The 14372-nt window shown below is 50.5% G+C and overlaps 1 protein-coding gene across 1 annotated transcript in view; it reads right to left on the reverse strand.

Annotated features, from left to right (window-relative positions):
• Positions 1 to 4172: 4172 nt before the first annotated feature.
• The window catches only part of COL4A2 (collagen type IV alpha 2 chain), a 183423-nt gene continuing 173223 nt past the window's right edge, over positions 4173 to 14372 (reverse strand). The window contains exons 41-48 of the mRNA XM_081046767.1: positions 11699 to 11815; positions 11061 to 11222; positions 10847 to 10945; positions 10334 to 10480; positions 10093 to 10209; positions 8563 to 8754; positions 7081 to 7367; positions 4173 to 5260 (exon numbers count right to left, since the gene is read on the reverse strand). Coding sequence (XP_080902893.1) covers positions 5003 to 5260; positions 7081 to 7367; positions 8563 to 8754; positions 10093 to 10209; positions 10334 to 10480; positions 10847 to 10945; positions 11061 to 11222; positions 11699 to 11815 — 1379 coding nt within the window. The 3' untranslated portion in view covers positions 4173 to 5002. The remainder of the gene's footprint in view (positions 5261 to 7080; positions 7368 to 8562; positions 8755 to 10092; positions 10210 to 10333; positions 10481 to 10846; positions 10946 to 11060; positions 11223 to 11698; positions 11816 to 14372) is intronic.

The raw sequence follows: 14372 nt of genomic DNA on the forward strand, positions 1-14372 counted from the left end.
CCTTTCTATGTGAGGCCGAGAGCCTGGAAACTGCTTTTTGGGCCTTTGTCCCCACACTATGGCTCCATGGGTGTTCCTTTTTGGTCTCACCATATCCTGCGTTCTTATGTGGGAAGTGGGACCAGAGACCCCACATGACAAGTTCATGCTTGAAGTCAGGGCTGGCTGAATGCAGTCTCTTGGCCCTTTCCTCCTGAATATTCTTTGATTCCCTTGCCCATCTGCTCTGAGCACCCCCAGCCAGTGTGCACCCTGAATGGCCATAAGTTCTGGGTGCTTGCCCAAGGATGGCACATACTTCATCAATGACACTTAAGCATTTCATTCTTTATTGTTGCCCTATAAATAGACTTCACTCTGGGTTCTGTCCCAAGCAGATTTTGGATGCCAGCTTGGGTGCTCTCTTACCAGGGCAGGGGGCTTGGTCCTCGGGTCCAACCCCACTCATGGATTTCTGGCCTTCACTTCACCTGGGCTCTGTCTCCAACCAGGGAACCAGGTCAATTTTGGGAAAGATTCAGGCCATTCAGCTGTGTGAGCCAGATGAGATAGAAGGGGTTTCTCTGCTGGATGTGGGTTTGAGCCGGTGCCTTCGAATTTTCCTTCTTTCCCTTTGTACAAATGCAGCTGCCCTGGTGCTGGGAGACCAGGGAAAGCCCTGGGTTAACCTGCTATACTTGGTCTTGGAGCCATCGTACTGAATTTCCCCTGGGGCTCTGGAGTGTCCTCATCCAGATGAAAACTTTTTTCTCAACCACATTTTCTAGATGGCTGTTTCCTGGTGCCCTTGAGGTGACATGCTTGGCGGAGGCGTCAGGGATGTTTTGGATTTGGTATGTTGTAATCTGGGTACTGTAAGCCATGGTTCCCACTTTTCCCAGCTGCTGGGCTGGTTTCTTAAACAAGCAACTTTGTCATTTCTGAACCTGACATCCTGGTTTAAGCAAAGCTGCCTGCGATGCCAGGAAAATCCTCTCACAAATGTCTGGCAACCATATTATCTCTAGCATCCAGTTTTCCTGTAACAGAGGTGAGCCTGGTGCTCAAAGCCAATGACACAGGTCAGAGAGATAGTTTTTGTCTTCGAAAGAGAAGGGGAAGTGGAAGTGACTTGTGCCCCCATCTCCACGCTCCAGGGCAGCCCTGATCATGCAGAGTGCGTACTGTGGGGTGATGACTGCAGTTTGATCCTTGAACAGTGTGGGTGGGGGTTAGGGGCGCCAAACACTGTGCAGTCAAAAATCTGCATATAACTTTGACTCCCCCTAAACTACTAATGACCTTCTGTTGAACGGAAGCCTTGCCGATCACAGTCGATCCACACATATTTTGTTGTTATATGTATTATATACTGTGTTCTTATAATAAAGTAAGCTAGAAAAAGGTTAAGAAAATCATAAGAAAGAGGAAGCACAATTACAGTTCTGTGCATATTTATTGACAAAAATCCATGTATAGGTGGATCCCTGTATCTCAAACCCATGTTCAACGGTTAACTGTAATTACTTTGAGGAAGGCAAGGCCTTAGAAGCCAAGACCCTGCGTCTCAGAGCCAGTGTGCGGTCCCTCCAGAGGCATTTAGAGGATGTTGGAGGCAAAATCTGCTCCAGCTGTGGCTGGGAGAGTCCAGAAATGCACTTTCCTTTATGTAACTTGAGCCAGTGGACCCCGTGTGTCCACGGCCCTCCTATCTGCCCTCATTATGTTACTCCACCCTGTTCTCTGAGCCTTTTCCCTATGTGGCCTGAAGTGGTCTTCAGTCCTTTCCACTTCTCAAAGCTGGACCTTTCGGACCTGCACTGTCAGAGCTGGGCGTGTTGCTGGACCTGCAGTGTAGACCCTGAACATGCGTGTGCTGCTGGACCCGATCTCCCTGTGTATTCGTCTGGAAGCTGTTGGGCTGATGGTGCCCCTTTGCAGGACCTTCAGATCAAGTGACTGATTAGTCTGCAAGCAGGTGTCGCTCCCTGTTCTCCCCTCCTTTGGATTGGCTTTGAAGTCACTGCCCTTCCCTTGGGAGGGGGTCTGGAAGGCACCTGGTTTGAGGGTGTGAGGACCGAGGCCCAGAGCAACAAAAGATGTGTGTAAGGCAGACTCCACCAGTGGCGGGAAAGGGATGCAGAGCCGGTTCTCACCGAAGTCCAGGCCCATCTAGCACAGGGCAGCCTGGGAACCTGCCTCTGGGCTTCAAGTGCCTTGTTCTGTTTGCTGCTGTGTTTGTTCTCCCTCATCAAGGTTGGTTTGGTTGTTCAAGCCTCTAACCAGCAGATCCCCACTGCCCACGACAAGAGGAGCTGCCGTTCCTTTTATTCCTCCATCCAGTTGTTTCCACCGGAGAAAGTCATGGAGGCCTAGAAGCAGTCTTCTGGGGCTAGTCTGACAGGCCCAGGGCTGCGGGCTTCTCGGTGGTGTGAGCAGGGCCAGTCTTGCCCCCTCCCTGTGCAGGGGCTGGCTGGCCTGGGGAGGGCCCATCACCTCCAGGAGGAACAGTGTGTGTCTCTAGGGGCACTTCCCACCATCCTCCTTGGCCTCACTCGCTGGTGACCTGCCTTACCCTTTCCCTTCCCTGTGTGAGGCTCTCCCTGAGTGGGATGGACCTCCCCCCAACAGAATCCTCGTAATTCAGATGAAAGAATTCCCTTTCCAGGAGCTCTGCAGGTTAAATGGATTTTTTCCTAAGTGTAGAATTAGGGACATGTCAGCTTCAAGCAAGAGCATGGATTCCCCCTCCTCCCATGGAGAAGCTGGAGCCTGACCGTCATATGATGAAATGGCCTCTGTGGAAATGGCCGCAGTTTTATAGTCCGTTTATACCATTGTATGACCCACAGATTCCAAGCCCGCCTCCTCCCTAGCTGCCTTTTGTTCTTGAACTTGGCAGTGGAGAGGCAAGGCTATTGTGAGTCAGCCCTGTGTTCTGCAAGGTCCCTCACCCCGAGTCCGTGTGCAGCTGGGGAGGGCATCTAGGGTTACCAGTGCGTATGCCCCGCCAGGTGCCCCATCCTTCATGGCGGGCACCTAACTCTGAAATGTGAACCACACAGAGCCATCAAAGCTAAACAGAGTCAAGCGAAAACCTCAGGACTGTTGATAAACTTTGTGACTGCTCCCCTGATCGTGGGATGGGAGTCGAGTAAACATCTGCCTCCACAAGCTTTGTGGAGAGGTGCTGTGCTGGACATCTTTCAGGCCCTGGCCTCAGCCTCTTAGCCCATCTTGTAGCCATAGCTGTTGCTATGGAAACCAGCTGTGTATAGGTGGAGCTACAGAACCTTGCATCAGCTTCATCTGGTTCTCTGCTACCTCCAACTGAGATGCTGTAGGAGCCCGCTCAGCCATGGCGCACCTGGAAGTGCGAGGGTACTGACAGTCATAGGCAACCTCTGACCACTGGGGGCACTGGAGATTGAAAATGTCCCTTTCCCACACCTGGGCGGACAATCCCAGCTTCTTCTGTGGCCTTCCTCAGTGGGTCCCAGCAGGATAAAGCCCTAAACTGCCCAGGGCAGTATCTCCCTTAGAAAGGGGCCCTGGTTCCTGGGTTCACTCAGCCCAGGTCCCATTCCATTCCCTGGGATAACATCCTTAAATAACTCTCCCAGAATGCTTGTCTCGGTTGGCTTCTGAGGGAATGCAAACCAACACAGCTGCTGATCTATTTCAAATAATATTATCAGGTCGAATACTCATTCCGTTATGTGGAAGTTGTTCCTAGAAAGAGCTTAATATGAGATTGAGTTTTAGAGGATACAAATAAATTCTGTGAGTTGGGTTCCCAAGGGTTAGTCAGGTTCCAGAGAAATCAAAGCCAGAAACATGTCTTGGAGACTATTTCTTGGAAATATTGAGATTTGACTTGACGTTATGTTGGAATGCATTGAATGACTTTGGAAGTACATTTGTGAAGTACCCATCTTCTTAATTCCCATGAGTGATGGTTAGGGTTCTTCCTGTAAACATGAATGAGTTATAAACACAAATACAGTTCCCTGAGAAAGGAATGACGATACTATGGATTTGGTTTCAAGTCTGCTGATAGTCAGCAACATGCAGCACGGTGCTGAGCTGCACATGCTTGCTTGCAGGCCCAGACACTGCCTTGGGGCCACAGCAAATTTTGTGCTCTATGGACGTCAGAAAATTGAGGCAGTCAACAATGGGGGTTATAGAAATGTTCAAAACCAACTTTTATTCTGTGGTCATTACAGAGGCTAGTCACAGGGATACAATTCACCACAAAGAATAGCGGGTCAATCTCCAGGACGGCCTGGGGCAGTGGAAAGGTCACTTCCAAGTTTATGGATTTCACCATCAAGTATCCTGGCTGACAACAGACAGTTACAAGGGCTTTGCTTCTATGTGAGTTCTGCCAAACCCAATGGTCTGTAAGGATGTGGTAGAAAGAATACCAACTGGTATGTGGCTATCAGTGTCTTTTTGGCCTTTTTGAGGGGTTAGGATAATTCACATCAACAGTATTTGGGAGGAGATCACGTCATCATGTTGGCTTAGAGAGCAGGGCCGGAGACCCTCATGTGGGGACAGTGGGAGTAGGTTCAGGAGCCCTCGGGCTGTATGGCTTTACTTGTCTATTAAGTGAGTTAAATAAGAGGGTTGCCTGCGGCATTTGAAAGCGCAGTGACTATACAGGTACACGTTAAGAAGTTAGCTACATCTTGTGCATAATAGTCTAGTATGGCCTGATAGGGAGTGCTGGGACTGTTAGTAGCCTCCACGTTGGAGAGGCAGGCTTTATTCTGCAGTGTGGAGAGAGGGGCCAGAGCCTATGGATGACAAGGGGCTATTTGGTATATGTGTGGGTGCTGAATTCCTTTGGTGGCCTTTTTGTTTGTTTTTTTAAGGAAACAAAAAGAAATCAGTTTGGGGGGTCATCATCTGAGGTAATAAGTTAAGAATAAGCACCAAAGTGGCTCCCTCGCAGGCGCATGTGGACCTGCAGAGAAGGGCGTCCGTGTGGGCCGGCCCCTGTGAACACTGCGCATCACAGGTTCTTCATGCACACCTGGCAGCGGCTGATGTGTGTCCGGATGAGCCCGGCCTTGAGCGTGTCGGCAGAGGGCGAGCCTTGGAAGCTCTGCTCGGGGATGGTGGTGAGCCAGAAGCTGTACTTATTGGCAAAGTAGTGGCAGGTCCCCCGGCCTCCATTGCACTCAATGAAAGGTGTGGCACGGAAGTCCTCCAGACAGCTGCCCGGCGACACCAGCGACTGGCCGCCACCTTCATCACCTGCGGCTGTGTGCTGTGCAGAGGGGGAGACAGGGCAGGGCTGTGAGCACACTCTCCAGAGACAGCCAGCGGCAGACTGTAATTGAGGCGCCAACTCCCTAACTGAACAACAAACCGTGAACGCCTGTCAATGTCAACAGAGACTACCTGAGACATACTCTTTAAAGCTCGGGGTTGGCTCAGTCAATCAGACATGCAGAAAGCAGCGCAGGGGAGGGTTCAGAAGTCCCCAGTCCTGATTTGTTAAGTGACAATTAGGACAACAACAAAAGCCGGTGATAGTAGGTACAGCTGACTATATTTAGGGGAAAAATACCATCTACTCCATCATCCATTCAAAGAATGAAGTGTTTGCCTGGCCAAAGAGATACCAAAATATTAACTTTTTTTTTTTTTAAAGGAAAAACAAAATCAAGATGTGGGTGAGCATTTGAGGTTAAGTTAAAAATAAGCACCGGAAAATGTGATCCCTGCCCCTGCCCCCACTTGTCCTCTGCTGTTTATAAAGAAGAAAGGATTAGTGGCTTTCATTAGGTTCCCCACCCCAGAAAATCTCTACTTGCTGATTTTTCTATAATGAACATGTACTACCCAGGTAATTAAGTTTTTTCCCCATCAGAGGGCTGTTAATTAAGCAATTAGTCACTTGAGATGACCCAGCAGCTGCCGGCTGGGAGACGAGGACAAGGGTCTAAGGGAACTTCCCTTTGCCACTTTCAAGTTTAACTTTCTTTTCGTTTCACAAACGTTTTTAGCTTTCCTGAAGGAGCATGGTAGGCCCCTGGACCTCAAAGCTAATCTATAAAAAAGTGTCACGTGGCTTGGTTGAGAAAGCTTTGAGTGGTGAGTGGGTTGTCAGAACCTGTTAATTTAGAATACGAACATCTCAGCTTCAGTTCCGAGGGAACAAAAGAGGCTGTCCTGTGATATATTTGAACAGGGACGAGCGAAAAACAAACACCTTTGAAAAACTTTCTGCTCACAAAATGCAGAAGCCTCTCCATCCCAGAGCTACCATGTTCTTGTTTGTTGTCAACAGGCAGGGAGAACCAGGCATATCTTCATGAGGCATCATGGGCCCCAATTTGGTCTGACACCTGAGGCCATGCTGGGGGCTGCCCAGGCAGGCCCTGGGAAGGGCTCCTGAAGGGAGCTGGGGTGGGAGGAGGTGCTAGGCAGGGGCCTCAGGGCGGGGTCGGCTGGGCTGGGTGAGAGCTCTGAATGTGTGTGGTTCAATTTATATAGTGTGTTATTAATATAATTTATGAAATACTGAACACGGGCATCCAGTCACTATCGCTGGAGCTCTCTATTTTATACCCAAAGGCGATCTGACATTAGTATTCCAGGATTTTTCCTTATCAGTATATATCTGTTTTAAACCAACCAGTTAATTGATGTTTCTGGAGGACATTCTAGGTTCTAAGTAGATTCTACAGGAGATACTTAGGATTTTAGATAAAATTCTTCCCTATGATACCTTTGCTGATCTGCTTAGTAAGATGGACAACATACCAAACTTACCCTAATTACAGCCCATACAAAGGCTTGGTGGCAAATTAGTGGGTCCCTTCTAGGTGGGGTCAGCCCCAGGCCTAGGCATGTGGCTTAGTTAGCAAAGTGCAGGCAAAAGTGAAGGCTGTATTCCAGCCCTGACTCATTCCCTGGGCCAGGTACCATTGTGCAGTGCACAACCTGAATTACTGTCCTGCCTGATTATTCTTACAAAGGTAACTGTTCTTGCTACTTCTCCAGCCAGGGTGTGGTTGGGGAGGGGAACTGTATTTCTACTTGGTCCCATGTTCTGAGAGAGTGCTGGCAAGTACCACATACCATGAGGAAGGAATATCCGATCCACAAACTCCGCCATCCAACTGGGCAGTGGGGGATAGAGACGTCTTGACTGTGGACTGCTATGGCCACAGCCGGGGCCTCGCACACAGAGCAACGGCTGATGTAGGGCTTGATTTCGTCCTCTGCCACAGGCATCATGGGCAGAGGGGCAGTGGTGGACAGCCAGTAGGACTTGTCATTCCGGCTGGCGTAGTAGCAGACATCACCAGGGTTGCAGTACAGGAAGGGCATGGTGCTGAACCGAGCCAGGCAGGAGCCCGCCAGCCCTGCGGAAGGAGAGCACAGCTGAGTGTGGCTGGGAAGATGCTGCCAGGCCTCGCCAGGCTTGGGAGGCCCCATGTCAGGGACCTACCCCAGCAGCCAGCCTCACACTGGGGGACCAAGCCAATTCCCATTTTTGCAGGGGAACAGACTACATTGGCATTTTAGCCCTGCTGTTTGAGAACTTCTCACACACACCTATGGACTAGGGGGGTCAGCAGGGAGTGGCGCCTATGGAACAGCACCCTGCATGAAGCCCATGTTGGGGGCGGTCTTAGAGCAGTAGCCCCGAGAAACCCCTGATGGCATCCAAGACGAGGGCCTTGCTCATCAATTCCCATGGCAACCTCCCGGAAGAACCTTGGGCCACTCCCATCTTCAGATAACTCTATTGCTTCTGGGTAAAAGATGAACCTTTTTTTTAATGGCCTGAGTGAAATATTTCGCTGGGCAGGGTTCCCTTACCACATTGACCGTTTACAAGCTTAGAGTCAAATGAGTGCCCCACCTTCAGCAGGCCTGTCAAGTGCTGGGCCACCTTCGTGGGCCTTGTCCCAGCTCTCCTTTAGGCCTTTATCCTTGTTTGCTTAGCTTTTTAACTCATGATGGAAGTAGAACATACAGACAGGGATGTGCAGACCATCAGGGCCCAGTGTGCCAGGTTTCCCCAAACACGGTCCCGCCACAGCCTGAGGCAGCCTCCCCCCACGCCCAGGCTTTCAATGTGCACTTGCTACATTTTCTGTGTGCTTTTAAGTCATTTTAATTTTTTGTAGCAACCAGGTTTACTTGAATAAATCCGAGCACACGTACCCACATACCCATTTTCCTGGGGGTTCTCTATCACTCCCAGCCCTCAGGGCATTGGCTGACTGTCTGCAGAACTTGGGGGGAAAAGCAAGAGGTGAAGCTGCTGGTGGCTCCCAGGCAGAGAGGTGCCAGCGCCAGGCTGGGCCTCATGGGAGCGTGGAAGGCCCTGCTGAGGTAAGAGGCAGGGCTCTGTGGTCCTGGCCTGAGGTGCAGGAGCATCAAAGGCCATGTTAATCTTTTCTGAAACCCCACGGATGTGGATGGGCCCAGTGTCCCATCAGGAGGAGCTCCTCTGCCTTGGAGGATTCATGCACCTCCCTGTGGCTGGGAACCCCGCCCGCCTCCAGCTGAGCTGGCCCCGGGGGAGGGGGCGTGGCGGGCGGTACCTACCCAGGTCCTGGTTGTGGGCTTTCTCCTGGCCCTCAAAGTACAGCAGGCTGTATCCACTCCAGAGCTTGTTCATGCCCACGGGGCACATGGGCTCCTGGTCCGTCTGGCTGTGCTTCACCAGGAGGTAGCCGATGCTGACGCTGCGGCCGGGCATGCCGGGCAGGCCAGGGGTCCCCGGGCGGCCTGGCTCCCCTAGGGTCCAAGACAAAGTGGCCGCCTATCAGCCGCCATGCGGACCTCAGCCCACAGCACACGGCTGACTTCGCTTGGCGACACAGCTGTGGCTTGGCTTTCGCCCAAGATCAAGGGCTCAGTGGCTTTGCCCTTGAAGACCAAGAGCCTCCTGGGGAGGACGTGACCTGTGTTCCGTGCCCAGTAAGCACGGGGTGACGACAATGACGGTACTGAACAAGGGCAGAGGCTCAGTCGGCCCCATGAACTTTCCCCTCAGAGTGCACTGGTGCTGAGCAGAACTAGAACGCCTGCAATGGTTTCCCGATGTACTGCCAGCCAGCCTCCCCACCCCCAATGAATGGGCCTCCTCTACTCCACATGGCGGCCCCCCTGTGCTGGACGCTCAGGGAGAGGCAGCTCATTGCAGTTGGGCCATCCTAGGGCTAGTAATCCGCCTTCTGGAACATCTACTAAGGGGGCTCGATTCTGCCCCTGGAACACGGCATAATGTCTACTCCGCCTCTAATACGACAACCTTTCAAGTGTTTGAAATCAGCTGTCCTGGCTGATCCTGCCTTTCCAGTACCCCTCCTCTCTTGGGACATTTTCCTATCTGTCGCCTTCTGACAGGACATCCCCTCCACCCTGCGCTGTCTCGGTCCCCTAGCCTGGGTGGCTCCCACCTGCCCATGTGTCTTCAGATATGCGTGCTACACATTACATAATCTCCTGGCTGTGGGTGAGTCCATCCGGAGGGTGGTGGATTGTTACTGCCTGAGATCTGGGAGCTGATAATGTGGCCTCATACCAACTGGTTCAAACAGAGCGCAGGTAGATGACAAACCTCAGGAAATTTTTTACATGACTTGCTATGGTTTCTGGCCTATCCTATCCCGCACATGTACAAATAATATTAAGAAATCAATAACACAGAACTTCACAATGGCTCCAGTTAATGGAATTGGCTTCTTTCAGCTCCTCATCCCAGGTCTTTAGATCTTTATGAATCTTGTCTCTTAGTGTATATCAATTGCTTCCTTCTCTGAGGCACCTGCAGAGGTCTCAGAGGAAGGAAGGAAGCCAGCCTGTCCTGGTACTCTCTGTGCCAGGTGTTCTGCTAGGCGCAGGGATTCTGTTAGGTACAGGTGTTACAGAGTGCTCCCAGGACCAGGGCTACAGCAAGGTCCCTAGGAGCTGAGCTGGGGTTGCGGAGCAGAAGGCATGGCAGCCTCTTATCTCTGCTCCTCTTGGCACTCATTTCTTCCCTCCCTGCATGCCACAGTCCATTTGTCAGACCACAGCAGGACCTGGAAGAACTCCCCTGCCCTCAGCCCCCTTTCATCATCCATCACTCACCTTCCTGGCCAATTGGCCCCTGATGCCCCATGGGTCCCTGGTCTCCTCGGAATCCGGGAATAGCAGACACGCCACCTCTTCCCTGGGGCCCTGCTTTCCCTGGAGCCCCGCGGAAACCTGTACAGCCACCGAAACAGGTGTGAGTGACACAGACAATCATGGTGCTTAACAAATGTTTTTCAGCAAGAAAAGCAATTAAGAAAACGAGCTTTATCCTGGCAGTCCTACAGCAGGATCTTACCTGGTTCTCCTGGGGCGCCCTGGGGCCCCATCTCTCCCTGTGCCCCTGGGGGGCCTCTCCTTCCCTGTGGACCCACAGGCCCTGGCTGGACAGCAATCTTCTGGGGGATTCCTGTAATCCCCGGAGATCCCAAAGGACCAGGGGTGCCTGGAAAGGGAAAAGGAAGGCCACTTGGCACAGGGGTACTTGTTTTCTTGCTCTGGTTTCTATTCTTTTTTTTTTTTTTTTTCACTTGTTGAAATCGATCTTGGAGTTTCCTGGACAAATCGTGCTCTCCAGAGGTGAAGATGGATAATCACCCATCTGACAGGCCACTCAAGAATTACTCACCAAGTGCCCATGGGAGCACAGGTAGACCCCGCTCCCCCGGCCATGCTTTCCTCTTTGCACTTTAGGGTTTGGGACCCATGACAAAGAGTGACTTTAGAGGGGTACCCATGTCTGGAGGGGCAGGAATAGTTCCGAAGTCTACTGCTGGCAACAGGTGACCTAAGATGGCAGATGGCCACTGACCTGGGAATCCTCGGTCTCCTTTGGGTCCCTTCGGGCCTCGGTCGCCCACACTCCCGGTGGTTCCTGTGTTTCCCATGAATCCTTGCTCACCTCTGGGCCCTTCAAGACAAGCAGGATATTGCGGACACACATGCCTGGGCAGGGGCTCTAGTCACCTCTGACCAGTGCTTCCAGCCTCCTTGAGAAGAGGACTCCTTTGTGTGGGCACAGTTACCTTTTTCTCCTGGGAGACCGAACACTCCAGGCCGGCCCTGGGGCCCGGGGTCCCCACCCCATCCTTTGGTCCCTGGGTTTCCCGGAGCTCCTGGGTTCCCCTCTTCTCCTTTGCTTCCAGGGAGAGCAGCAGGCCCAGGTGGGCCTGGGGGGCCTCGATAACCTATTGACATTAGTCATAAGAAAGGAGAGTTTAAACAGGAGAAAGGCACAGTCATATTAGGGGGCGGGACTCACTTCAGGAGGCACCCAGGAGGCCAGATAGAAAGTCATCCATTTGGGGCAACATTTTTGGCAAATTTGTAACATTGGGCAATATTTTTCTTTTTATTGTTTATTTGTGTTGTAAAACATAAGTAACATAAATTTATCATTTTTAACCATTTTAAGGGCAGACTTCAGTGGCATTAAGTACATTCACATTGTTGTACAACCATCACCATCATCCATTTCAGAAATTTTTCATCATCCCAAACTGCAAGTTGGTCCCCATTAAAACTAACTGCTCATTCCCCCTCTCTTGGCCTTGGCAGCCCCCACTTTCTTGTAGGGACCTCACATAAGTGGAATCACACAGCATTTGTCCTTTTGTGTGTGTCCACAGAGATTCCAATGCACAGAAGTGTAAGCCCTGCTTACCTTCCAGGCCAAATATTCCCGGTGCCCCTTTGTCACCAGGAAACCCAGAGATGTTGGAAGGGGGTGTGATGCCTGGAAACCCCTGAAGTCCTGGACTCCCGACTGAGCCTCGTTCCCCTTTGGAGGGAAACAAAAGTTGTTTTTAGTATCAGCATCTGACCTTTGAATCTATCGTTTGCCCTCCAAGCTATCACCTATCCAGGAGCAGAGAGGTAGTGATGGAAGGTGCCCTGAGCGCAGGGAGTGTGGGAACACAGCAAGCTCTTGTGGTGGGCCTGAGAAGGCAGGGGTCTTGTGGTCCCCACTCCCACCAGCCCCGTCCTGCTGCCAAAAAGGTCCTGCAGATTCAGCTCTGCTGGGATCTTGTTCTCATGGGCAGGTTATTTGCTCAGATACCTTACTGTGCTCAGCCAATGTGGCTAGCTGTGTATGACACCTTGGGCCCATCCTGACAGTGTCACCTGAGAGGTTAGTTCTGTTGGCTCTGTTAGCACTTGTGATGAGATGGAAGGTTCCAGCATTGGCAACCAAGGCTTATGGACTACACTGATATTCTTAATCCTCCCTGTAGCTGTCCTTCAAGATCTTGGATCACAGTTATTGACAGAGTCCATCTGCATCGCTCACAGTTCTGTGTTTACATTTGGCCTGTTCACTAAGGTTCACTAGTGACCCCAAATCAATGGTTGTGGTATTTCTGGACATGTGGGAGAGACGAACATTTGAGTCCCCTGTTTCAGCTCAGAGTGTAAACAAGGATCCTTTTTATGTCTACTTAGTGCCATATTTTTTTTTGTATTTTTGTGGTTTTTGCTGATGATTTCACTGTTTAAATTGGCTCCCAAGCATCATGCTGACGTGCTGTCTGGTGTTCCGAAGCTCAGGAAGGCTGTGAGGTGCCTCATGGAGAGAACACATGTGTTAGATGAGCTTCCTGCAGGCCTGAGTTATAGCACTGAAGGCCGTGAGTTCAATGTTAACGAATCAACAGTATGTAGTCAATAAGGTGTCTTTAAACAGAAACACACACACAGCAAGTTTATACATTGATTGGTGGACAAAAATGTGACCCGGGGCCCACAGGAACCAAACCCTGCATTTCCACTAGAGGCAATGGTTTGGTATTCACTAATTTAATATTTACATCAATATTATATATAGAATATCATTACTGAGAGTAATGAGAAATCGACTCTATTTGAGTCAAGGCTTGAGCCCTTTGGCACAAACTGAGGACAGACCCAGGAGGGCAATCCTCACCTAAGGAAATGTGTGGGAACCCTATTCCTCCCTGTGCTACAGCCAACCTGACATTGATGGGTGCCCATCAGTGCCAGGCGGGTGTGAGTGCTGCTGGGGCTGTGGTGAGATGAATGGCTAGCAGGGAAGGAGATGAGTTTCTCCCCTAGTTGCCATACTATTATTGGTTTTCCCTTAAGGTCTGGGGACTCAGAGATCAGTACTAGAACACTGCAAAAAATCAGTGTCATAGTATCTAAGGGTCATCATGTCCACTGCAGAGGGAAGAGTGAGTTGGGACAACACCGTGCAAATCTGTGAGACTGAGAAAAGGTAACAGTGTCCCCACCCGGCTTCGTGACTAATCGATATTTGTCAGTAACATGAAGAGACTTTCATACTGGCAGGACCTCGCATAGGGGACGGGGTCTTGTTTGTGCAACTTCCGAGTGGGACAAAGGAACACAGGCCAGGAGAAGCATTTAAAAAGGTGTCACTTTGGTCTCACTAATTACAGGCAATAAACGAGTGCGTTTACTAGACCGAGGGGTTAACCAGCTGCCTGCCATCTGCAGTTAGATATAAAATGACACCAAGTGAGCTGCTTCTAACTATGGTCACAAAGTAACTGAAACCAATGGTGAGCGGTTAGAAGATCCAGAGTGGCCAGATTTCCATGAAAACATAACGAACTTAACTACAGTGATTAGGCCTCTGTTATGAGAATGGAGTGAGCAGGAATCAGGGTCAAAACAACTCCGTTTTCTCAGTGGCCCCCATGAGTCTTCCTAAGTATTGAAATAAAACCCCTGCCTAATGGAGGTTTGATAAAAGGCCATTTTGCACAAACAACTCATAAGCAAATAATAACTGGAAGCCCAAACATCAGCTGCAGAAGTAACTGAGGCTGCAAATTTTAGTTTCTGGCCTGAGATGAAAATCGTGTAAGGGACAATAAGAAATTGAGATTATTTCCCTATTCTTAGAGAAGAATGTGAGTCCAGACCAGCCCTCTGTGAATGTCACCACCGAAAGTCACCTTTCCTTCTCCCTGAGACCCGGTGAGCAGAAAAAAGGGTCTGCCCAGGAAGCTACTGGGTCACTGGGCTATTTTGATTTTCGTGCAGGGGGAGGGGCTCCTAGGGGGACAATGGCTTTACAAAAGAGACACTATGCTTCAGGATCGTTTGGGAGCCTGAGATACGTGTTAGGTGCCTTTGATGGCGTGCAGGGAGCTCCACAGTAGGTTCAAGAAGAGTTCTGAGAAACTGATGCTGCACGATGAACTTGTAAAAGGACCAGAGGAGGTATGTTTAGGCTCTCCTGGAGCATGCTAAACTTTTTCAGTGGAGGTCAAAGAGAATCACCCTACCACTTCACGCTATTCATCTCACACAAGTATATATTGAGCACTTACTCTATGCCAGGCATTGAG

The sequence above is a fragment of the Rhinolophus hipposideros genome (genome assembly GCF_964194185.1).
Source record: "Rhinolophus hipposideros genome assembly, chromosome: 4".
Lineage (NCBI taxonomy): Eukaryota > Metazoa > Chordata > Mammalia > Chiroptera > Rhinolophidae > Rhinolophus > Rhinolophus hipposideros.